The sequence below is a fragment of the Salmo salar genome, chromosome ssa08, assembly GCF_905237065.1.
Source record: "Salmo salar chromosome ssa08, Ssal_v3.1, whole genome shotgun sequence".
NCBI lineage: Eukaryota > Metazoa > Chordata > Actinopteri > Salmoniformes > Salmonidae > Salmo > Salmo salar.
Window position 1 is genome coordinate 24,850,440 of NC_059449.1, and position 27,126 is coordinate 24,877,565.

At 43.5% G+C, this 27,126-nt stretch overlaps 1 protein-coding gene and 1 long non-coding RNA gene across 2 annotated transcripts in view; both read right to left on the reverse strand.

Moving 5' to 3' along the window:
• The window catches only part of LOC106597193 (uncharacterized), a 52,365-nt gene extending 31,168 nt beyond the window's left edge, over positions 1–21,197 (reverse strand). Inside the window, exons 1-3 of the mRNA XM_045723060.1 lie at positions 21,114–21,197; positions 20,587–20,725; positions 1,756–2,143 (exon numbers count right to left, since the gene is read on the reverse strand). Of these exons, the coding sequence (XP_045579016.1) occupies positions 1,756–2,092 (337 nt within the window). The 5' untranslated portion in view covers positions 2,093–2,143; positions 20,587–20,725; positions 21,114–21,197. The remainder of the gene's footprint in view (positions 1–1,755; positions 2,144–20,586; positions 20,726–21,113) is intronic.
• A 3,194-nt stretch (positions 21,198–24,391) lies between these two features.
• On the reverse strand, positions 24,392–25,427 carry LOC106592682 (uncharacterized). Its single transcript, XR_001325691.2, has 2 exons — positions 25,337–25,427; positions 24,392–24,878 (listed from the first exon to the last, which is right to left on the reverse strand). It is a non-coding gene; the product is annotated as an uncharacterized lncRNA (long non-coding RNA).
• Positions 25,428–27,126: the final 1,699 nt, after the last annotated feature.

Sequence of the window (27,126 nt, forward strand, 5' to 3'; positions counted from 1 at the left end):
CAAAATATCATAATTCAACTTTCTCAAACATACAACTATTTTACACCATTTTAAAAATACACTTCTCCTTGATGTAACCACATTGTCCGATTTCAAAAAGGCTTTACAGCGAAAGCAAAATACTAGATTATGTTAGGAGAGTACATAGACAAAAATAATCACACAGCCATTTTCCAAGCAAGGACATGTGTCAATAAAACCCAAAACACAGCTTAATGAAGCACTAACCTTTGACAATCTTCATCAGATGACACTCCTAGGACATTATGGTACACAATACAAGTATGTTTTGTTCGATAAAGTTCATATTTATATCCAAAAGCAGCATTTTACATTGGCGCGTGATGTTCAGAAAATGTATTCCCACCAAAACGCCCGGTGAATGTGCACATCAATTTACAAAAATACTCATCATAAACGTTGACAAAATATATAACAATTGTTTAAAGAATTATAGATGGACTACCCCTGGATGCAACCGCTGTGTCAGATTTTAAAATAGCTTTACGGAGAAAGCACATTTTTCAATATTCTGAGTACATAGCTCAGCAATCACGGTGAGCTATTCAGACACCTGCCAAGTTCGGGGCAACCTAAACTCAGAATTAGCATTAGAAATATTCTCTTACCTTTGCTGATCTTCGTCAGAATGCACTCCCAGGACTGCTACTTCCACAAGAAATGTTGTTTTTGTTCCAAATAATCCATATTTATGTACAAACAAATTTTTGTTTGTGCGTACAGATCACTTATCCAAAGGAATAACGCGTGAGCGCGGAACGAGAGACGAAATGTCAAAATGTTCCATTACCGTACTTAGAAGCATGTCAAACGCTGTTTAAAATCAATCTTTATTGTATTTTTAACGTAGAATTGCGATAATATTCCAACCGGACAATAGCATATTCATTCAAAAAGAAAAATAAGAAACGGCGTGCTCGCGTGACTGAGCATATCCAATCCCTTTGTTGCCAGGCAGACCACTCAGTAACTGAGCTCCTATACTCTGCCCAGCAACAGGAAAATGCTCAAACCACTTTTTGAAGGCTTTAGACAGCCAATGGAAGCCTTAGGAAGTGCAACATCACCCAACAGACACTGTAGCTTTGATAGAGAATCAAAAGAAGAACTACAATTCTCAGACTTTCCACTTCCTGCTTGAATTTTTCTCAGGTTTTTGCCTGCCATATGAGTTCTGTTATACTCACAGACACCATTCAAACAGTTTTAGAAACTTCAGAGTGTTTTCTATCCAAATCTACTAATAATATGCATATTCTCGTTTCTGGGCCAGAGAAGTAACCTTGGGTACCGACTTTTTCATCCGGCCGTGAAAATACTGCCCCCCTAGCCCAGACAGGTTAAACCAGCTCTGTCAGGAGGAATGGGCCAAAATTCACCCCTACTTATTGTGGGAAGGTTGTGGAAGGCTACCCAAAACGTTTGACCCAAGTTAAACAATTTAAAGGCAATGCTATCAAATACTAATTGAGTGTATGTAAACTTCTGGCCCACTGGGAATGTGATGAAAGAAATAAAAGATTAAATAAATAATTCTCTCTACTATTATTCTGACATTTCACATTCTTAAAATAAAGTGGTGATCCTAACTGACCTAAGACAGGGATTTTTACTAGGATTAAATGTCAGGAATTGTGAAAAACGGAGATTAAATGTGTTTGGCTAAGGTGTATGGTAACTTCCGACTTCAACTGTATATAGTGTAAACTAATAGGATACTATACAATCACTTACCAACAAGGTAGTCTGTCATCTCTGGGTCTTCCTTGAAGGGGAAACAGCTGATCCATTGCTGTAAGTCAGCGTCATCTAAGGTCCTCTTCCTTGTGATGTCTAGAATTGTCAGTAACTCGTAGCATGCAGCCTCTCCTTTGGCTGAGACCCAGTCCAGAATTCTTCTGGTTTGGTCAAAACAGTCAACTTCAGCCTGAATTTTACTTACTTCCTCCTCGTGAAGAACCTTGCGCTGGAACAGGTTTTCCACAATAAGGGGCAGATTCTGGAGCCTTCCAATGAGACGTCGCCTTCCATTTGTAATGTACTCTAAAGCAGATTGTCTTGTAGAAGCCATGTCTGAGGTTGCTTCTGCAGCATCACTGGTATGTTTCAACACGTAGGATCTCTGGAAGAAGACAGTACATAGTCAGTCAATAGTAGAACAGTCAAGTAATGATTAGGTTTATTTTTTTAAGTTAAACTTTTTATCCCATGTAAACAAAACATACACCAACTACATGTGAATGTATCTATAACAATGGAGAAAAACAAGAGTATATTTGGGGTTTTGATGGGGTCAGATCAAAGATGGATGACATTTGAACTCATTCATTGGGCAGAAATTAACTGCACTAAGGTTACCTGAACGTTGTTGTACATGATCTCTTCCATACATATCAGTAACAGTACTTCTCCTTGAGTAGGATATTAAAATACTACTCATATTACACATATGATACATCTAGCAATTCATTTATATAATATAACTTAGTGTTGCATAGAATTAAAGATAAACTTCTCCTTAATGCAACCGCTGTGTCAGATTTCAAAAAAGCTTTACGGCAAAAGCACACAATGCGATAATCTGAGTACAGTGCTCAGCCACCATAGATACCCGCCATGTTGTGGAGTCAACAAAAGTCAGAAATAGCATTATAAATATTCACTTATCTTTGATGATCTTCATCGGAATGCACTCCCAGGAATCCCAGTTCCACAATAAATGTTTGTTTTGTTTGTTAAAGTCCATCATTTATGTCCAAGTACCTCCTTTTTGTTTGCGCGCTTAGTCTAGTAATCCAAATGTACAACGTGCGGGCACTAAGTCCAGACGAAAAGTCAAAAAAGTTCCATTACAGTTTGTAGAAACATGTCAAACGATGTATATAATCAATCTTTAGGATGTTTTCATCATAAATCTTCAAATATATTCCAACCGGACAATTCCTATGTCATTAGAAATGAAAGGGAACGGAGCTCGTGATCACGGCTGTGCGCGTGACTAAACTCAAGGCTTTCTGCCAGACCACTGGTTTCAACAGCTATTATTCGCTCCCCTTTCATAGTAGAAGCCTGAAACAACGTTCTAAAGACTGTTGACATCTAGTGGAAGCCTTAGGAAGTACAATCTGACCCCATAGACACTGTAAATTGGATGGGCAATCACTTGAAAAACTACAAACCTCAGATTTCCCCACTTCCTGGTTGGATTTTTCTATGAGTTCTGTTATACTCACAGACATTATTTTAACAGTTTTGGAAACTTTAGAGTGTTTTCCATCCAAATCTACTAATTATATGCATATTCTAGCTTCTGGGCCTGAGTAACAGGCAGTTTACTATGGGCACGCTTTTCATCAGGACGTGGAAATACTGCCCCCTTGCATAACTTTTTAGTGACAGGGGGCAGTATTCGGAAATACGGATGAATGACGTGCCCATATTAAACTGCCTGCTACTCGGCGGTTGCATTAAGGAGATGTTTATCTATAATTCTTTGAATAACAGTTTAATATTTTATCAACGTTTATGATGAGTATTTCTATAAATTGATGTGATCATTCACCGGAAGTTTTTGGAGGAAAAGCATTTCTGAACATTACGGGCCAATGTGAAATGGGGTATTTGGATATAAATATGAACTTTATCGAGCAAAACATACATGTATTGTGTAACATGAAGTCCTATGAGTGCCATCTGATGAAGATAATCAAAGGTTAGTGCTTAATTTTAGCTGTATTTCTGGTTTTTGTGACGCCTCTCCTTGCTTGGAAAATGGCTGTGTGGCTTTTATTTTTTTAGGCGCTGTCCTAACATAATCTAATGTTTTGCTTTCGCCGTAAATCCTTTTTGAGATCAAACAATGTGGTTGGATTAAGGAGAAGTGTATCTTTAAAATGGTGTAAAATAGTTGCATGTTTGAGAAATTTTAATTATGAGATTTTTGCTGTTTTGAATTTGCCGCCCTGCTATTTCACTGGCTGTTGGGAGTGTGTCCCGCAGGTGTCCCACATAGCCCATAGAGGATAAGAGGTTAACAAGAAATGTGTGGAGTGGTTGAAAAACGAGTTTTAATAATGACTCCAACCTAAGTGTATGTAAACTTCAGACTTCAACTGTACATATGAGAAGAGTAATGTAGGGTATGTATGAACATTATATGGCAATGTTTAAAGTGACTAGTGATACATTTATTACATACAATTTCTTATTATTAAAGTGTCTAGAGATTTGTGTCAGTATGTTGGCTGCAGCAACTCAATGTTAGTGATGGCTGTTTAAAACAGTCTGATGGCATTGAGATAGAAGCTGTTCTTCAGTCTACCTGTACTGACCTCGCCTTCTGGATGATAACGGGGTGAACAGCAAGTGGCTCGGGTGGTTGTTGTCCTTGATCTTTTGGCCTTCCAGTGACATTGGGTGTGTAGGTGTCCTGGAGGGCAGGTAGTTTGCCCCCGGTGATGCGTGCAGACCTCACTACCCTTTGGAGAGCCTTACGGTTGTGTGCGGAGCAGTTGCCGTACCAGGTGGTGATACAGCCCGACAGGATGGTCTCAATTGTGCATCTGTAAAAGTTTGTGAGTGTTTTCGGTGACAAGCCAAATTTCTTCAGCCTCCTGAGGTTGAAGAGGCGCTGTTGTCTCTTCTTCACCATGCTGTCTGTGTGGGTGGACCATTTCAGTTTGCGAGGGTTAACACGTTTAAATGTTTTACTCACGTTGGCCGCGGTGAAGGAGAGCCTGCAGGTTTTGGTAGCGGGCCGTGTCAGTGGCACTGTATTGTCCTCAAAGCGAGCAAAGAAGTTGTTTAATTTGTCTGGGAGCAAGACGTTGGTGTCCGTGACGGGGCTGGTATTCTTTTGTATTCCATGATTGACTGTAGACCCTGCCACATATGTCTCATGTCTGAGCCGTTAAATTGCGACTCTTCTTTGTCTCTATACTGACGCTTAGCTTGTTTGATTGCTTTGAGGAGGTAATAGCTACATTGTTTGTATTCGGTCATGTTTCCGGTCGCCTTGCCATGAAAAAAAGCAGTGGTTCACTCTTTCAGTTTTGCGCGAATGCTGCCATCAATCCACGGTTTCTGGTTGGGGAAGGTTTTAATAGTCACCATGGGTACAACATCACTGATGCACTTGCTAATAAACTTGCACACTGAATCAGCGTATACATCAATGTTGTTGTCTGAGGCTATCCGGAACATATCCCAGTCCATGTGATCGAAGCAATCTTGAAGCGTGGAATCCAATTAGTCGGACAAGCGTTGAACAGACCTGAGCACGGGCGTTTCCTGTTTTAGTTTCTGTCTATAGGCTGGGAGCAACAAAATGGAGTCGTGGTCAGATTTGCCGAAAGGAGGGCGAGGGAGGGCTTTGTATCCGTCACGGAAGTTAGAGTAGCAATGATCCAAAATGTTGCCAGCCCAGGTCGTGCATTCGATATGCTGATAAGATTTAGGGAGCCTTGTTTTCAGATTAGCTTTGTTAAAATCCCCAGCTACAATAAATGCAGCCTCAGGATATATGGTTTCCAGTTTACATAGAGTCCAGTGAAGTTCTTTCAGGGTGGTCGAGGTGTCTGCTTGGGGGTGGATATACACGGCTGTGATTATAATCGAAGAGAATTCTCTCGGTAGATAATGTGGTCGGCATTTGATTGTAAGGAATTCTATGTCAGGTGAACAAAAGGACTTGAGTTCCTGTATGTTGTTATGATCACACTGTCACAGCTGTCGGACTGATCGGACCAAAACGCAGCGTGTACGTAGTTCCACATCTATTTATTAACCGTGAAACTAAATGCAATACACCAACCACTTTAAATAACAAAACAACAAAAGTCGTAACGCAGAGCAGGCAAACACTACTCAAAAATTAACAACCCACAAAATACAAAAGGAAAACCCCCTACATAAATATGATCTCCAATTAGAGACAACTAGAACTGGCTGCCTCTAATTGGAGATCATCCCAATAACCCCAACATAGAAATAGAAATCTAGAAAACCCACATAGAAACAGAAAGCAAGAAAACCACCCAAAACACTCGCTGTCACGCCCTGACAACTCTACTATAGAAAATGACCCCTTACAAGGGTCAAGACGTGACAGTACCCCCCCCCCCCCCTAAGGTGCAGACCCCGACTGCACCCCAAACAAAACCCAACAAAACAACCCCAAAAACAAAGGGAGGGTAGGGAGGGTGAAAAAGTCTATGGCGGCTCTCGTGCTACACCCAGAACCTTCCTCTCCCTCCGATCCTCCAGCAACGGAGGTGGCTCTGGCTCAGGGCGTAACCCCCATTCCGCCCACAGATCCCTCCGCTTCTGTACCACCGACCTGTGGATCATTAGAGGAATCGGACTGTAGATCAATACCGGAGGCTCTGCGCTGCCGACCGCCGCTGGAGGTTCCGACCTACAGGCTGCCGCGGGAGGATCCGGGCTGCAGACCGCCGCCAAAGGCTCCGGGCTGCAGACCTCGGCCGAAGGCTCCGGGCTGCAGACCTCGGCCGGAGGCTCCGGGCTGCAGACCTCGGCCGGAGGCTCCGGGCGGCAGACCGCCGCCGGAGGCTCCGGGCGGCAGACCGCCTCCGGAGGCTCCGGGCGGCAGACCGCCTCCGGAGGCTCCGGGCTTGCGGACCGCCTCCGGAGGCTCCGGGCTGCAGACCGCCGCCGGAGGCTCCGGGCTGCAGACCGCCGCCGGAGGCTCCGGGCTGCAGACCGCCGCCGGAGGCTCCGGACTAGGGAGCGTCGCCGGAGGCTCCGGACTAGGGAGCATCGCCGGAGGCTCCAGACTGGGAGGCCTAGCTGGAGGCTCCGGACTGGGGAGCGTCGCTGGAGGCTCCGGACTGGGGAACGTCGCTGGAGGCTCCGGACTGGGGAACGTCGCTGGAGGCTCCGGACTGGAGAGCGTCGCTGGAGGCTCCGGACTGGAGAGCGTCGCTGGAGGCTCCGGACTGGAGAGCGTCGCTGGAGGCTCCGGACTGAGGAGCGTCGCTGGAGGCTCCGGACTGGAGAGCGTCGCTGGAGGTCTGGTGTGTGGAACTCGCCTAGGTGGCGCCAGACTGGTGACACGCACCTCAGAACCAGTGCAGGGAGCAGGAACAGGACACTCCGGACTGGGCATGCGCACTGGAGGTCTGATGCGTGGAACTGGCCTAGGTGGCGCCAGACTGGTAGCACGCACCTCAGGGCGAGTGCGGGGAGGAGGCACAGTACGTACCGGACGATGGAGGCAAACTGGAGACCAGGCATGCTGAGCAGGCCTACTCCTTCCTGGCTCAATGTCCATCTTCGCCCCTAGAACCGGCTGCCTCTAATTGGAGATCATCCCAATAACCCCAACATAGAAATAGAAATCTAGAAAACCCACATAGAAACAGAAAGCAAGAAAACCACCCAAAACACCCCCTGTCACTCCCTGACCAGTCTACTATAGAAAATGACCCCTTACAAGGGTCAGGACGTGACACACACCACGACTCGTTAATCACAAGGCATACAGCCCCGCCATTCTTCTTACCAGAGAGATATTTGTTTCTGTCGGCTCCATGCGTAAAGAAACCGGGTGGCTGTACCGACTCTGATAACATATCCCGAGTGAGCCATGTTTCCGTGAAACAGAGAATGTTACAATCTCTGATGTCTCTCTGGAAGACAACCCTTGCTCGAATTTTGTCTACCTTGTTGTCAAGAGACTGGACGTTGGCGAGTAGTATACTCGGGAGCGGTGAGCGATGTACTCGTCTACGGAGCCTGACCAGAAGACCGCTCTGTCTGCCCCTTCTGCGGCGCCATTGATTTGGGTCGGCTACTGGGATCCGATCCATTGTCCTGGGTGGTGGTCCAAACCGAGGATCCGCTTCGGGAAAGTCGTGTTCCTGGTCGTAATGTTGGTAAGTTGACATTGCTCTTATATCCAATAGTTCTTCCCGGCTGTATGTAATAAGACTTAAGATTTCCTGAGGGTCAGCGAAGTGGAGATATTGTTTCCTACCCACACCACCTGGGGGCGGCCTGTCAGGAAGTCCAGGACCCAGTTGCACAGGGAGGGGTTGAGACCCAGGGCCTCCAGCTTGATGATGAGCTTGGAGAGTACTATGGTGTTGAATGGTGAGCTTTAGTCAATGAACAGCATTCTTACATAGGTATTATTTTTGTCCAGATGGGATAGGGCAGTGTGCAGTGTGATGGCGATTGCGTCATCTTTGGACCTGTTGGGGCGGTATGGAAACTGAAGTGGGTCTTTGGTGGCCGGTAAGGTGGCGGTGATATGATCCTTGACTAGCTAAGTGTCTATGGGGCGGTAGTCATTTAGTTTAGTTGTCTTTGTCTTCTTGGGTACAGGAACAATGGTAGCCATATTGAAGCATGTGGGGACAACAGACTGGGATAGGGAGAGATTTAATATGTCCGTAAACACACCAGCCAGCTGGTCTGCGCAAGCTATGAAGACATAGCTAGGGATGCTGTCTGGGCCAGCAGCCTTGCGAGGGTTAACAAGTTTAACTTCACTAGGGTAGGGGGCAGCATTCGGAATTTTGGATGAAAAGCGTGCCCAAATTAAACTGCCTGCTACTCAGGCCCAGAAGCTAGGATATGCATATAATTAGTATATCTGGATAGAAAACACTCCAAAGTTTCAAAAACTGTTAAAATAATGTCTGTGAGTATAACAGAACTGATATGGCAGGCGAAAACCTGAGGAAAATCCAACCAGGAAGTACTATTATTTTGAAAGGCTGTTTTTCCATTGAAAGCCTATCCAACATACAAAGACTTAGGAACCAGTTCACGATCTCTATGGCTTCCTCTACATGTGGCCAGTCTTTAGGCATTGTTTCAGGCTTTTACTCTGAGAAATGAGGGAGATACAGCACTTTCAATGAGTGGACAGTGGAAATTTCCAGCCATGAGCCCAGCGCGTGATCGGGAACGCGCCTTTCTTGTTTCTCCTTTCTATTGACGATGCTTTTATCCGGTTGAAATATTATTTATTATTTATGACAAAAACAACCTGCGGTTTGATTTTAAACATCGTTTGACATGTTTCTACTAACTTTTATTGTACTTTTTTGACTTTTTTGTCTGATGTAGAGAGTGCGAATTGTGCCTTTGGATTACTGAATGAAACGCACCAACAAAATGGAGGTTTTTGGAAATAAAGAGGGACATTATCGAACAAAACAAACATTTATTGTCTAACATGGAGACCTGGTAGTGCCATCTGATGAAGATCATCAAAGGTTAGTCATTCATTTAATCGCTATTTCTGACTTTTATGAGCCCTCTCCTTGGCTGGAAAATGGCTGTATGGTTTTCTGTGACTAGGCACTGACCTAACATAATCGCATGGTGTGCTTTCTCCGTAAAGCCTTTTTGAAATCGAACACTGTGGTTGGATTTAAAAGAAGTTTATCTTTAAAATGGTGTATAATACTTGTGTGTTTGAGGAATTTTAATTATGGGATTTCTGTTGTTTTGAATTTGGTGCCCTGCAATTTCACTGGCTGTTGTCAAGGTGGGACGCTACCGTCCCACTGGTACCAGACAGGTTAAATGTTTTACTCACGTCAGCCACTGAGAAGGAGGGGGGGGGACAAAGTTGTTGTTAGCAAGTCACAACGGTGGCACTGTATTATCCTCAAAGCAGGCAAAGAAGATGTTTAATTTGTCTGGAAGCGTGACGTCGGTGTCTGTGACGTGGCTGTTTTTGTAGTCCGTGATTTCCTGTAGACCCTGCCACATACTGTACGTCTCGTGTCTGAGACGTTGAATTGCGACTCCACCTTGTCCGTGTACCGGCATTTCACTTGTTTGATGGCCTTGCGGAGGGAATAACTACATTGTTTATATTCAGCCATATTTCCAGACATCTTTCTATGGTTAAATGCGGTGGATTGCGCTTTCAGTTTTGCACGAATTCCACCATCCATCCACGGTTTGTGGTTAGGGTTTTAATAGTCACAGTGAGTATGACATCTCCAATGCACTTCTTTATAAACACACTCATCGAGTCAGCGTATAGGTCAATGTTGTTCTCTGAGGCTGACCAGAACATTCCATTCCAGATCAAAAGTATCTTGAAGCGTGGCTTCCGATTGGTCAGACCAGCGTTGAATGGTTCTCGTCGCTGGCACAACCTGTTTGAGTTTCTGCCTATAAGCCGGGACGAGTAAGATGGCGTTGTGGTCGGATATGCCGAATGGAGGGCGGGGGAGGGCTTTGTATGCATCGTGGAAGTTAGAGTAGCAGTGGTCGAGAGTATTAGCCCTACGTGTCGTGCAATCAATATGCTGATAAAATGTAGGTAGCATTGTTCTCAAATTTGCTTTGTTTAAATCCCCAGCTACAATAAATACAGCCTCCGGATATATAGCTTCCAGTTTACATAGAGTCCAGTGAAGTTCCTTGAGGGCCGTCTTGGTGTTCGCTTGAAGGGGAATGTACACAGCTGTGACTATAACTGACGAGAATTCTCTTGGAAGGTAAAATGGCGGACATTAGTGTCTCCCCTTCTCATTGGTCTATTATATGGACAACATCATATTATATTAGTGTCTCTCCTTCTCATTGGTCTATTATATGGACAACATCATATTATATTAGTGTCTCTCCTCTTCTCATTGGTCTATTATATGGACAATATTATATTAGTGTCTGTCCTTCTCATTGGTCTATTATATGGACAACATCATATTGTATTAGTGTCTCTCCTTCTCATTGGTCTATTATATGAACAAAATCATATTATATTAGTGTCTCCCCTTCTCATTGGTCTATAATATGGACATCATCATATTATATTAGTGTCTCTCCTTCTCATTGGTCTATTATATGGACAACATCATATTATATTAGTGTCTCCTCTTCTCATTGGTCTATTATATGGACATCATATTATATTAGTGTCTCTCCTTCTCATTGGTCTATTATATGGACAACATCATATTATATTAGTGTCTCTCCTTCTCATTGGTCTATTATATGGACAACATCATATTATATTAGTGTCTGTCCTTCTCATTGGTCTATTATATAGACATCATATTATATTAGTGTCTCTCCTTCTCATTGGTCTATTATATGGACAACATCATATTGTATTAGTGTCTGTCCTTCTCATTGGTCTATTATATGGACAACATCATATTGTATTAGTGTCTCTTCTTCTCATTGGTCTATTATATGGACAACATCATAGTGTCTGTCCTTCTCATTGGTCTATTATATGGACATCATATTATATTAGTGTCTCCTCTTCTCATTGGTCTATTATTGTCACGTCCTGACCAGTAGAGGGTGTAGTTGGGTCAGGACGTGGCAGAAGAGAAGTGTGTGTTTTTGATTGTTTCGTTGATTTTGGCCGTGTGACTTCCAATCAGGCACAGCTGTAGAGGGTTGTGGCTGATTGGGAGTAACACATAAGTTGCCTACGTTTCCTTTGTGTTTCGTGGGGAATTGTTCTTGTCATAGTGGTTGCACCTGACAGGACTGTGTTGGCTGTCAGTTTTTCTTGTTTTGTGTAGTTGTAAAGTGATCGTTCAATTAAATATGACGAACCCTAACTCCGCCGCATTTTGGTCCATTCCTGAAGACAGCCGTTACAGAATTACCCACCAAACCAGGACCAAGCGGCGGAAGAGGAAGGAGCAGCAGGAGTACAGCGTAGATGGGAACAAATCCTGGACGGAGAGGGACCATGGACTCAGGCTGGGGATTATCGCCTCCCGCAGTGGGAGATTGAAGCGGCGAGAGCGGAGAGGCGCTATTACGAGGAGAGAGAGCGCAACGAGCACGAGAGGCAGCCCCAATAATTTTTTGGGGGGCACACGGGACAGTCGGCGGAGCCGAGGTCGGAACCAGAGCCAGTCGGGTTGACATTGGAGGTGAGCGAGGGGTACGAGGCAGAGACTGTGAAGGAGTTAATGGGGAAATTAAAGGAGAGAGAGATGAGAGAGCTGCTAGTGTGGTGCATAAAGTACGGCATTCGCCCTAATGAGCGTGTCGTGGGAATGATGTCACCTGAGGCAGCTCTCCATACTCGTCCTGAGGTGCGTGCTGGTTGTCTGGTAAAGACTGTGCCTGCGCCCAGAAACAGGCCTCCTGCATGTCTTCCCAGCCCTGCACGTCCTGTACCTACACCCAGAACCAGGCCTCCTGCATGTCTTCCCATCCTGGTCAAGCCCATGCCTCCTCCACGGACCAGTCCTCCAGTGGGTCTCCCTATCCTGGTCAAGCCCGTGCCTCCTCCACGGACCAGTCCTCCAGTGGGTCTCCCTATCCTGGTCAAGGCTGTGCTTCCTCCAAGGACCAGTCCTCCAGTGGATCTCTCCACCCTGGTCTCTCCTGTGCCACCTCCTCAAACCAGGCCTCCAGCGGGTCTTCCCAGACTGGTGAGTCCAGGGCCTGCGCCCAGAGCCAGGCCTCCTTCATATCTCCCCAGCCTGGTAAATCCTGAGCCGGATCTGCCAGAGTGGCCCGTCGTGCCGGATCTGCCAGAGTGGCCCGTCGTGCCGGAGCTGCCAGAGTGGCCCGACTGCCCGGAGCTGCCGGAGTGCCTCGCCTGTCCTCCGGCCCAGCCCGAGTGGCCCGCCTGTCCTCCGGCCCAGCCCGAGTGGCCCGTCTGTCCTCTGGCCCAGCCCGAGTGGCCCATCTGCCCGGATCTGCCAGGGTGCCTCGCCTGTCCTCCGGCCCAGCCCGAGTGGCCCGCCTGTCCTCCGGCCCAGCCCGAGTGGCCCGCCTGTCCTCCGGCCCAGCCCGAGTGGCCCGCCTGTCCTCCGGCCCAGCCCGAGTGGTCCGTCTGCCAGGGTCAGCCCGAGTGGCCCGTCTGCCCGGCGCAGCTATCGGGCGCCACCAAAGTGGACGACGCCCGAAGGTGGAGCGAGGTTTACGTCCCGCACCTGAGCCACCTCCAGGATAGGTGGGTTGGGGAGGGAGGGTGTAGCACAGTGCCGTCGTTGACGGCAGCCACCCTCCCTTCCCTCCCTTTTTGTTTAGGGGATTTTTTTGTTTGTTGTCGTTCTGTTTTTTTTCTGTGTGTTGTGTAGGTGCATTTCGGGGTATGCACCTTTGAGGGGGGACTGTCACGTCCTGACCAGTAGAGGGTGTAGTTGGGTCAGGACGTGGCAGAAGAGAGGGTTGTTTTTGATTGTTTCGTTTATTTTGGCCGTGTGACTTCCAATCAGGCACAGCTGTAGAGGGTTGTGGCTGATTGGGAGTAACACATAAGTTGCCTACGTTTCCTTTGTGTTTCGTGGGTAATTGTTCTTGTCATTGTGGTTGCACCTGACAGGACTGTGTTGGCTGTCAGTTTTTCTTGTTTTGTGTAGTTGTAAAGTGATCGTTCAATTAAATTTGACGAACCCTAACTCCGCCGCATTTTGGTCCATTCCTGAAGACAGCCTTTACACCCTTTGACTTTTTCCACATTTTGTTAGGTTACAAACATATTCTGAAATGGATCAAATATATATATATATATTTTTTTTATCAATCTACACACAATACCCAATTATGACAAAGCGAAAACAGAAATACCTTTTTTACATAAGTATTCAGACCCTTCGTTATGAGACTGAAAATTGAGCGCAGGTGCATCCTGTTTCCATTGATCATCCTTGAGATGTTTCTACAACTTGATTGGAGTCCACCTGTGGTAAATTCAATTGATTGGACATGATTTGGAAAGGCACACACCTGTCTATATAAAATACCACAGTTGACAGAGCATATCAGAGCTCCGAGACAGGATTATGTTGAGGCACAGATCTGGGGAAGGGTACCAAAACATTTCTGCAGCATTGAAGTCCCCAAGAACACAATGCCCTCCATCATTGTTAAATAGAAGAAGTTTGGAACCACCAAGACTCTTCCTAGCGGGCTGCCTGGCCAAACTGAGCAATTGGGGGAGAAGGGCTTTGGTCAGGGAGGTGACCAAGAACCCGATAGTCACTCTGACAGAGCTCTAGAGTTCCTCTATGGAGATGGGAGAACCTTCCAGAAGGACAACCATCTCTGCAGCACTCCACCAACCAGGCCTTTATGGTAGATTGGCCAGATGGAAGCCACTCCTCAGTAAAAGGCACATGACAGCCCGCTTGGATTTTGCCAAAAAGCACTTAAAGGACTCTCAGACCATGAGAAACAAGATTTTCTGGTCTGATGAAACCAAAATTGAACTCTGGCCTGAATGCCAAGCGTCACGTATGGAGGAAACCTGGCACCATCCCGACGGTGTAGCATGGTGGTGGCAGCATCATGCTGTGGGGATGTTTTTCCAGCAGCAGGGACTGCGAGACTAGTCAGGATCAAGGGAAAGATGAACAGAGCAAAGTACAGAGAAATCCTTGGAACTCAGACTGGGGCGAAGGTTCACCTTCCAACAGGACAACGACCCTAAGCACACAGGAGTGGCTTTGGGACAAGTCTCTAAATGTCCTTGAGTGGCCCAGCCAGACCCCGGACTTGAACCCGATCGAACATCTCTGGAAAGACTCAAAATAGCTGTGCAGCGACGCTCCCCATCCAACCTGACAGAGCTTGAGAGGATCTGCAGAGAAGAATGCGAGAAACTCCCCAAATACAGGTGTGCCAAGCTTGTAGAGTCATACCTAAGAAGACTCGAGGCTGTAATCGCTGCCAAAGGTGCTTCAACAAAGTACTGAGTAAAGGGTCTGAATACTTATGTAAATGTCATGTTTTTTATTTTTAATACATTTGCAAAAAAATAAAAAAAAACCTGCTTTTTGATTTCTCATTGTGGGGTATTGTGTGTAGATTGATGTGGGGGAAAAACTATTTCATCCATTTTAGAGTAAGGCCGTAACGTAACAAAATGTGGAAAAAGTCAAGGGGTCTGAATACTTTCCCAATGCACTGTAAGTATTGAAATATAGGCCTTAGTAAGTTAAGACTAAACAGGATGGTGGTTATACAAGGCTGCTATACTAAGCCTACTAATGATAGACATTACTTATTATTTTATTTATTTAACTAGGCAAGTCAGTTAAGAACAAATTCTTATCTACAATGACGGCCTAGGACCAGTGGGTTAACTGCCTTGCTCTAACCACTAGGCTACCTGCTCTTGTCACGTTTGTCGTATGGAGTGGACCAAAACGCAGCGGGAATGTAAGTGCTCATCTTCTTCTTTATTTATAAAGAAACGTGATACAAAACACTTAAACAAAAACAACGACGAAAAAACTGTCTCGTAAGGACAAAATGACTATACAGAGAAACAACTACCCACAAATCCCATGACAAAAACACCTCTATTAAATATGACCTTCAATTAGAGGCAACGAGGAACAGCTACCTCCAATTGAAGGTCAACCCAATAAACTACGCATAGAAATAGAACAAATAGAACGAACATAGAAATACACTAACATAGAACATAAACAAAAACACCCCGAAACACCCTAAACAAACACCCCCTGCCACAACTATAATAACAAACAACCCCTTGTACTGGTCAGGACGTGACAGCTCTAACCACTAGGCTACCTGCTCTAACCACTAGGCTACCTGCTCTAACCACTAGGCTACCTGCCACCCCAAATTATAATGATGATCATAGTAATAATGACAAGGAGATCAAGAAAAAAAGAGGATTATTATTATAATTTGTCTGACAATTTGGAACAGTGTAAACACAAAATAAATGATAAGTAATACCAGAGAGGCTGTTCTAACAGAAACAAAGTGTAAAGCCCTTATTACAGCAAAGCAGAGACTAACCACTATGCTACCTGCCCAATGACATAATTTAACAGTTAGGATTATAGATCTAATTAAGTTGGATTCCTCTCTCCTCACTTTTGTTAAACAATTAAGACAAGGGCTGTTTTCCTCGTCTCCTAATTTCCACTACATTGTTCCCAACGCCAATATGCTGGTTAACTTTGCTATTATGCACATAGCAACATGGTCTAGGAAAAGGCAACGATTCAACAGTGCACTGATGTGTTTCAGAACAGCGGACAGCGACCGCTATCCAACGTGGGAGAGAAAGAGCATTTGTTATGAAATAATAATTATATTAGTGTTAGACCATTGTTCTTATATAATACAACCACGTACAATTTCAGTAGCACGTCTTAGACTGATGGACTGGTCCATCCCCACAGCCTCCACAATGGATCAGTCCACTCAGACAGGAGCCAATCAGACAGGTGTCTTAGACTGATGGACTGGTCCATCCCCCACAGCCTCCACAATGGATCAGTCCACTCAGACAGGAGCCAATCAGACAGGTGTCTTAGACTGATGGACTGGTCCATCCCCCACAGCCTCCACAATGGATCAGTCCACTCAGACAGGCCTGTCTTAGACTGATGGACTGGTCCATCCCACACAGCCTCCACAATGGATCAGTCCACTCAGACAGGAGCCAATCAGACAGGTGTCTTAGACTGATGGACTGGTCCATCCCCACAGCCTCCACAATGGATCAGTCCACTCAGACAGGACCAATCAGACAGGTGTCTTAGACTGATGGACCGGTCCATCCCCACAGCCTCCACAATGGATCAGTCCACTCAGACAGGTGTCTTAGATGATGCACAGCCTCCACAATATCAGTCCACTCAGACAGGTGTCTTAGACTGATGGACTGGTCCATCCCCACAGCCTCCACAATGGATCAGTCCACTCAGACAGGAGCCAATCAGACAGGTGTCTTAGACTGATGGACTGGTCCATCCCCACAGCCTCCACAATGGATCAGTCCACTCAGACAGGAGCCAATCAGACAGGTGTCTTAGACTGATGGACTGGTCCATCCCCACAGCCTCCACAATGGATCAGTCCACTCAGACAGGGCCAATCAGACAGGTGTCTTAGACTGATGGACTGGTCCATCCCCACAGCCTCCACAATGGATCAGTCCACTCAGACAGGTGTCTTAGACTGATGGACTGGTCCATCCCCACAGCCTCCACAATGGATCAGTCCACTCAGACAGGAGCCAATCAGACAGGTGTCTTAGACTGATGGACTGGTCCATCCCCACAGCCTCCACAATGGATCAGTCCACTCAGACAGGAGCCAATCAGACAGGTGTCTTAGACTGATGGACTGGTCCATCCCCCACAGCCTCCACAATGGATCAGTCCCCTCAGACAGGAGCCAATCAGACAGGTGTCTTAGACTGATGGACTGGTCCATCCCCACAGCCTCCACAATGGATCAGTCCACTCAAACAGGAGCCAATCAGACAGGTCTCCCCATGTATTTATTTACTGCTGCTCTTTAATCATTTGTTTTTCTTATCTCATACTTTTATTGTGGTATTTTCTTAAACTGCATTGTTGGTTAAGTGCTTGTAAGTAAGCATTTCACTGTCAGGTCTACTACACCTGTTGTATTCTTGGCCATGTTCTGTTATAATCTCCACCCGTCACAGCCAGAATAGGACTGGCCACCCCTCAGAGCCTGGTTCCTCTCTAGGTTTCTTCCTAGGTTCTGGCCTTTCTAGGGAGTTTTTCCAAGCCACCGTGCTTTTACACCTGCAATTTTTTGCTGTTTGGGGTTTTAGGCTGGGTTTCTGTACAGCACTTTGATATATCAGCTGATGTAAGAAGGGCTATATAAATACATTTGATTTGATTTTGATTATTCAGCATTTCACTGTCAGGCTGTTGTATTCGGCGCATGTGACAAATAAAATTTGATTTGAATGTAGGACCAGCCCTGGAGGACCAGCCCTGGTTGTTCCCCTGCCTGGGGACTGCAGATGGAAATAGCTGCTAGCTAGATCTGGTAGGCTTCTAACCATCATTTCTCAACTGGAATTGAGACTTGTGTTTTTGTTGTACATTGTCCCTGTTCAAATAAACTTTAAAAAAGCATAATCTAACCAACTCTTCCATTGCCATTTGACATATTACCAACCTGTCTGGTAGTATATTGACCCTACTACAACCCATAAACCAGGTAGATATATACTGTACCTACTACCAACCTGTCTGGCAGTATATTGACCCTACTACAACCCATAAACCAGGTAGATATATACTGTACCTACTACCAACCTGTCTGGTAGTATATTGACCCTACTACAACCCATAAACCAGGTAGATATATACTGTACCTACTACCAACCTGTCTGGTAGTATATTGACCCTACTACAACCCATAAACCAGGTAGACATATACCTACTACCAACCTGTCTGGCAGTATATTGACCCTTCTACAACCCACAAACCAGGTAGATATATACTGTACCTACTACCAACCTGTCTGGCAGTATATTGACCCTTCTACAACCCATAAACCAGGTAGATATATACCTACTACCAACCTGTCTCGTAGTATATTGACCCTTCTACAACCCACAAACCAGGTAGATATATACTGTACCTACTACCAACCTGTCTGGCATTATATTGACCCTTCTACAACCCATAAACCAGGTAGATATATACTGTACCTACTACCAACCTGTCTGGTAGTATATTTTTTTTATTTATTTCACCTTTATTTAACCAGGTAGGCAAGTTGAGAACAAGTTCTCATTTACAATTGCGACCTGGCCAAGATAAAGCAAAGCAGTTCGACAACATACAAAAACACAGAGTTATACATGGAGTAATACAACATACAATCAATAATACAGTAGAAAAAATAAGACTATATACAATGTGAGCAAATGATGTGAGATAAGGGAGGTAAAGGCAAAAAAGGCCATGGTGGCAAAGTAAATACAATATAGCAAGTAAAACACTGGAATGGTAGATTTGTTATTTGAAGAAAGTTCAAAGTTAAAATATAAATAATATGGTGCAAAGGAGCAAAATAAATAAAATAAATAAATACAGTAGGGGAAGCGGTAGTAGTTTAGGCTAAATTATAGATGGGCTATGTACAGGTGCAGTGATCTGTGAGCTGCTCTGATAGCTGGTGCTTAAAGCTAGTGAGGGAGATAAGTGTTTCCAGTTTCAGAGATTTTTGTAGTTCGTTCCAGTCATTGGCAGCAGAAAACTGGAAGGAGAGACGACCAAAGGAGGAGTTGGCTTTAGGGGTGACCAGAGAGATATACCTGCTGGAGCGCGTGCTACAGGTGGGTGCTGCTATGGTGACCAGTGAGCGGAGATAAGGGGGGACTTTACCTAGCAGGGTCTTGTAGATGACCTGGAGCCAATGTGTTTGGCGACGATTATGAAGCGAAGGCCAGCCAACGAGGCGTACAGGTCGCAGTGGTGGGTAGTATATGGGGCTTTGGTGACAAAACGGATGGCACTGTGATAGACTGCATCCAGCTTGTTGAGTAGGGTATTGGAGGCTATTTTGTAAATGACATCGCCGAAGTCGAGGATTGGTAAGATGGTCAGTTTTACGAGGGTAAGTTTGGCAGCATGAGTGAAGGATGCTTTGTTGCGAAATAGGAAGCCAATTCTAGATTTAACTTTGGATTGGAGATGATTGATGTGAGTCTGGAAGGAGAGTTTACAGTCTAACCAGACACCTAGGTATTTGTAGTTGTCCACAAATTCTAAGTCAGAACCGTCCAGAGATATTGACCCTACTACAACCCATAAACCAGGTAGATATATACTGTACCTACTACCAACCTGTCTGGTAGTATATTGACCCTACTACAACCCATAAACCAGGTAGATACATACTGTACCTACTACCAACCTGTCTGGTAGTATATTGACCCTACTACAACCCATAAACCAGGTAGATATATACTGTACCTACTACCAACCTGTCTGGTAGTATATTGACCCTTCTACAACCCACAAACCAGGTAGATATATACTGTACCTACTACCAACCTGTCTGGTAGTATATTGACCCTTCTACAACCCACAAACCAGGTAGATATATACATACAAATTAGCTTTTCTGAACAAAATAAGTTGACAAAATTTATGAAATGTGTTGCTTAGCTAACTTTTCTAAAATGAAGGACCCAACAGTTGAGCTAATTTGCTAGCCTGAACTCATCCACTCAGGGGCTGAGCTCGCTGTGCATCAACGCCACTGAACAGGGGTGTATTCAGTAGTGCACACAGTAGCAACAGAAAAACGTTTGGCAAATAAAACAAGAGTTTCTATTGGTCGAATACAGGTAGGTCCCTCCCGTTAGCTCGTGTGTAGATGTATTTCACTTATACTTCCGTGTATTAAAAAAAAAAAAAACTTTTGTGGCGCGTTCAGCAAGATGCAACGTTTTGGAACGCAGTAAGCATGTGGAATAGCGTCGACTCTAGGCTACTGGTGGCATTTCTATAGGCAACGTTTGGCTACTGAACGGGACAGTGTTGCAGTAATCACCAGCAGGTGTGCTACAACGGTACCTGCCAGGGGTGTATGAATTAGAACACACCGTAGCAAAACGTTTTGCAACGAAAACGATAGTTTCTCAATGGACAAATTCATGTAAATCCCTTCCCGTTTGCTTGTTCGGTTCCTAATGAATATACCCCAGCTGTGTCACACCTCGCGCTGTTTTATAATTATTGGAACAGCTGCACTTGAAATGGACACATTTCACAGACATTATGAAATAAACTAACAATACAGATAAGCCTAATGTCAGAGTAATTTACCTGTCTTCCTCCATATTTTCTTCACTCTCCCCAGGCCGTCAGGAGATTTACATCGGTTCCTCAGAAATGACGGCGGATGAAAGTCCAAGGCAGTTTACTGTTGCTCAACATATTTCACAGAAAAACATAGATTGTTCTCCTATTGTGGAAAAACAGAAGTCAGCGATTTAAATAAAATAATATAAAATAGTAGGAATCCTACGATGTTGTTGACGTTCAGATATGGCCTCCTAAATGTAGAAAACATGGAATCGACATGACTAAAGGATACTAAATACCTAACATTACATTATTTCACATACTAAAGGGAAGTTAATAATTAACATTGTATGAAATCTATATAGTTTATAGCTGTTTATTTCTAAAACCATGCGATGGCTTCCCATCCGCAGATTAGATAGTAACCTAAACTCATCTATAGTGGTTTACCGAAATGTAGACTAGTTAAATGCCTACAGCTTTTGTGGGTTACAAGCTATATTTAATGTCATAACTTTAACAATATGACAACCTTTATACAACCTTACATGAACTATCTTGATTCAATATAGTCCGCAGCCCATGGCCTCGCCCAGACTTCCTAAAAGTTACGTCGTCCTTAAAACGCTAACCATAGAACTAAACCTGCACCGTGTTCTGTGTCAAAATAATAACGCTCGTCTGCTCATGTAAAACAATTGGTGTCTAGACCTGTATTAAACCACGATATTTGATATCTTAAATTAAAACAAAAAAGTTACCTTCATGGCGCAGTTGTTTCAAAATTGCAGCAGCATATATACTTTTAACTTTCACTTTTAATTTATTAGGAGACTCCAACGCTGTATATAAACCCTGGATAGTTGATGTCATGTATTGGCCATTGAGAATATTTGAAGTCACCGGTCGGCCATATTGGCACTCCACAGTAGGAGCAGTCCTTCATAGGAATGAATGGAATTCTACAGTATTTCAATTAAATGTTTCAATGACACAATTGCATGGATTTAAGTATGTGTGTTGTTGTAATGGGGACAGTAACATTAGTCATCTGAAAAAATTATACTTTAAGGAAAATGTTTTGGTATATTTTTTTCAGTTGTATGTTTAGCTCACATGTAATTTAATATGGATGCATTACGATGTCTTTAATATAATAAACGTGGTAAAAACGAATGTAGACATTAATAAATTCATTTCAATAGCTTCCAATATATTTTTTACACCAGTTAGGGAGTCCCAAGATGGATGCAAAAGGGGCTTCAATACAGCGCCCCCTATAAATCATCTAGTGTATATATACATTATTGGGTAGTGTGTGTGTTTGTGGAAATATTGAACTTTTTCACCGCCTCCCACGCCATCGTTGGAGGAATTCAGCTATGTGAAGGCTACCTGTTTCCTGCATAACTTCATGAGGATGGACACGAGGATTAGGAGGGGATCTGCAGCTCGCCTCCGTGTGCCAGAGGAGAAGTCTGCTGCTATGCAGGATGTTTCATTGATGGGGTCCAACAACGCAGCAAGAGAGGCAATCCATGTGCAACACCATAGACTACGCTATGCACAACCAAAGGCTATTTTAAGAGCCATCCACATTCCATCCACATTGCAATAAGAGTGTTCTAACATTTACTTAGCTATGTCAACTGCAGTTAAATCTGTTTTATCTCCATCTCTTCATTCAAAGACTCAATCTTACTGACAGTTGTGGCTGCTTTGCGTGATGTATTGTTGTCTCTACCTTCTTGACCTTTGTGATGTTGTCTGTGCCCAATAATGTTTGTACCCTGTGCTGCTGCCATATTGTTACTACCATGTTGCCATGCTGTGTTGTCATGTGTTGCTGCCATGTTGTCTTTGGTCTCTTTATGTAGTGTTGTTGTCTCTCTTGTCGTGATGTGTGTTTTGTCCTATTTTTATTTAATTTATTTTAATCCCGGCCTCGCAGGAGGCCTTTTGCCTTTTGGTAGACCGTCATTATAAATAAGAATTTCTTAACAGACTTGGCTAGTTAAATAAAATATAAAATTCACAGTTTCTCTCCCTTTTGATTTCTACTTCTCAGGTGAGGGTTCTGTTTAGGTAAGGGTGTGATGTCTGTACAAAAATAAAACTGACTATTTTAAATCACCCGTATTGAAAAAATGTAGAACAATTAGACACCCTATAACCCACACCTACACACTCATGTATCAATCTGATTGATGGATTGTGTTGTGCAGTAAGCAGGCTCAGGTGTATAACTGTGGCTCCTTCCAACTTCAAAGAATAAGAGTGTGGGGTGGCAGGGTAGCCTAGTGGTTAGAGCATTGGGCTAGTAACCGAAAGGTTGCAAGTTTAAATCCCTGAGCTAACAAGGTACAGATCTGTCGTTCTGCCCCTGAACAAGGCAGTTAACCACTGTTCCTTGGCTGTCATTGAAAATAAGAATTTGTTCTTAACTGACTTGTCTAGTTAAATAAAGGTACAAAAAATAGGCAAGAGGCCCAACCATGGAGAATAGTAAGACACTTCATTATTTCTGTGACTACGCTATATTGTTAGTCCTTGTGTGTCTGTGCATGTTTTTCAGCATGAAGTACTCTGCAGCCACTTAGTGTGGTTAACTACCTTATTTTCTCAATCAGTCTCTCCTTCACGTCATCCCTCTCTCCCCTTCTCCCTAAATCCTCTAGGTTATATCAGCTGTGTCGGTGAACCCCTCCCGCATCTGAACTGGCTACATTGAGGGCACAGCATGATCAGAGGTGAGAGGTCCCTTGGTCAGGTCAACAGGAAGTGAAAGAGATGCTTTACATTGAAATACAGATAGAGATGTAGTAGTCCCAGAGTTAATGTTCCAAGATCAGTTTTGCATTTCACCTCTTGATGATTATGATGACTGAGACTGTTAGCATGTTTAAGCCTTGTTTTGTTTTTTCATTTTTATTCGGTCTCTCCATATGCAGGTATTTATAAAAAAAAACACCTTTATTTAACCAGGTAGGCCAGTTGAGAACAAGTTCTCATTTACAACTGCGACCTGGCCAAGATAAAGCAAAGCAGTGCGACACAAACAACGGAGTTACACATGGAATAAACGGGTATGTTTTGACGTGAGAGAGGATGCCAACACTCAGTCCCGTCATCGCCACCTCACCCGCTCTTAAGATAACCTTCAGGCCGACTGTGAGCCCAAGGCTGATTAGGAGACACAGCTAGAGAGACAATTATGTAATAGTGATGAACTAAGAGAATATTAGGGTAGCACTGTGATTCATTAATCATATGCTGTCTTCCCTGCTCCTCTGTTCTTACCTCTTTCCCTTTCTGTCTTCTACACCTCTCGCCACGTTCTTCCTCTGTTATAATGCACACCAGATGTACATTGAAGTACAGATTGAACTTGTATTTATAATATTTATAACACTTGGGTAATTCACTTTTTTTCAATAAAGCGTTTCACATTTTCTACTGGTTGACATTCTCTCATGTGATGAAATACTACACCTATCCTGTTTCAGATCAATGCAGATGAAGGAAATTAGATATTGAGATTAACTGGTTTTACAGTATTTACATGATGCATAGGAAGTGTAGTGTAGTGTTTTTAAAATTATATTTCTGTATATATGAATTACAAATCAGTCTTTAACTAGTTAAATCATGTTTCTAGTCTATTGCATAGTTACAATGTGTAACCATTGATGTCCCAGGACCAAGATTGGTAAACACTGTTGAAGTGTATAATTCTAATACATACATGCAGACACAGCATCATTCAAAGACTGGAATTTGATACTCCTGGTATTGGATATGACTGAAGAATAATCTCAGACATTCATACCTGAACTGGACCTTTATTTGCCATGGTAGAGTACATGATCAGTGAATATACTAAATGTACAGGCTACAATGTGGGATCTCAATAACTACATGTATATACGACTTGCAACCTTGGCACAAAGTTATATTATATTCTACTCAATCCATAGGCTTCATTAATGTAATTCAGACAGTTTTGAAGTTGATACAACTGGCTATGATAGCTGAGGTTCATAGCTAGGTTCTGAACTAATATTCATACCAAACGTTTTAGGGTCCATATACAGATCGGCTACACATCTATAGGCATACAGGTATTGTATCTTCCACTGCACAATAAGCAAGAAAATAGCTAGCTACGTTACTTCATCTGCATTGCAAATATCAGCAAGGCAAGCTTACAAAATTGTACATTCAATTTGCATTAAATGTCTTAGCTAGATAGATTATTTACATCCACTGTTTCACAAGACGACCGCCTGGTTTGCTGGTTGTTTCTGGAGTCCCTACAACATTAAACAACCAGAATTACAAGTTCATACTCATGTCACAACACCCATAAAGCTAGTCAGAGTCAGCTAGCTGATGTTAGCTAGTCAGCTAGCTGATGTTAGCTAGTCAGCTAGCTGATGTTAGCTAGTCAGCTAGCTGATGTTAGCTAGCTGATGTTAGCTAGTCAGCTAGCTGATGTTAGCTAGTCAGCTAGCTGATGTTAGCTAGTCAGCTAGCTGATGTTAGCTAGTCAGCTAGCTGATGTTAGCTAGTCAGCTAGCTGATGTTAGCTAGTCAGCTAGCTGATGTTAGCTAGTCAGCTAGCTGATGTTAGCTAGTCAGCTAGCTTGCTGAATAGCGATTTTCGTAAGTAACTTTATGACAACACAAATATGCATAAATGTTTGTCTCTACACTAACTAGCTAACACATTCCTCTCAACTGTACATTTTTAGCATGAATCGTTAATTACATTTGCTTCCGTCCTAGTATTTCTGTCAGCCATCTTTGCTGGAGAAAGTCTCCAGCCGTGGGTCCCATCCCGTCACGGGAACCACTCGATATGATTGGTCTCGCGATATGATTGGTCATCGTCATGGGAACCACTCGATAGGATTGGTCGTCGTCACCCCTCGATATGATTGGTCATCGTCACGGGAACCACTCGATATGATTGGTCATCGTCACGGGAACCAATCGATATGATTGGTCATCGCCCAGCGGTCGCCGCTTGTGATTTGCGTAAAGTTGGGAAAAGTAAATGAGGGTTTTCCTCAACCGTTTATAATCATATATGCTATAAACAGTACATCTGCATTGTTATAGTGCAGGTCTATCTCATTAGTATCTTATTCATCATTTTAGGCAATGTTAGAATGATGCATTTAATTGTTTTTCTCACTTTGTGTGTTATAATTATCTCAGGTGATTTTCTCCATGAGGAGGGTGATAAGTTACAGACCCAACAATATTATATTATAGTATACTCTCCTTGAAACCATGGTTACCAGTGACCGTCTCTTCCCATTCAAATATTTGTATTCAACAAAAAGTTAATTAATAGACCCATGTAATTCCAGTTCATATTGTGATGGTTGTTTTGTTTGCTCAATGTGCTGTCTGTGAGTTGGTATATTGTCTATAAAAGTGGATCCTCGTGATTGGATTGTCCTTCCTTTTTAGACCACATAGGACTAATAACATACTTCAGATGGTAGGCTAACCGCTGAGTCTGGATCTCTCTCTTTCTCTCTCTGTGGTGACTTAAACAAAAGTAAAGTGAAGGCCTCTACATCTTGCTGAATTTATCTGAACTAATATCCATCTTAATTTCTGTCGGTGTCCATTTTGAAAGCGCTGAACGAATAGGCCTGCCTCGTCGCAGCTCGTTTGTTTACACTTGCTCATACTTAGAGCTAAGTGTTTAATTATATAAGAACAAACAAGATGAATTTACTGAATATAAATGTAATAATGTTTGTGTATGGTTCAAAGGTCAAAACTCATGTTGTCGTTCATTATTATCGAAGGAGAATGCGGTTCTTATCGACTTACACAAATCCACAAGGAATCAGTAGAAACCATATTTAGTTAAACAAGTCAGCCGTAAGATCCACTGTCTGGACAGCTTTATGTTGACCCTAAACGTTTGTGGGCACCGTTTGTCACCGTTATAGTGCATTTAATGTATTATTTAGAGTTGTGTCGTGGCTTCGCAGGCATGCATCTAAAAAAATGGGTTGTTTTCCCCACTAAGATTGACATGCTAGAATCACCACTGATTCCTCCACCTACTGTGTGCAGCTCTCAACTGGTTGAATTAACGTTTCTAAAGGCTTTCCCCAAAAACCTTCTAAATGAAATGTTGACTGCCAAGAATGTCTACCTGGCAGAATGATATGATGATGATCTGTATCAATCGGCAGGGCATTTGTTTAGCAAACTCTGCCATCACACACTGTAGCCTACAGAAACACTGCTATCACACTGTAGCCTACAGAAACACTGCTATCACACTGTAGCCTGCCATCAGACACTGTAGCCTACAGAAACACTGCTATCCAAAAACTCTCTTGCGAAGATAGTCATCTATCCATTTCATTAATTGGCAACTATACCCTCACAAAAATATATATTTTACATTTTTCCCTAAAAAACGGTCTCCTGATGTGGTGCAAGCATTGTTAAGGACTTATCATCACTTTTGGTCGTTTTTTTTATAAAAACAAAGTGTGATTTGAGAGTGAAACTGCCCCCAGAAGA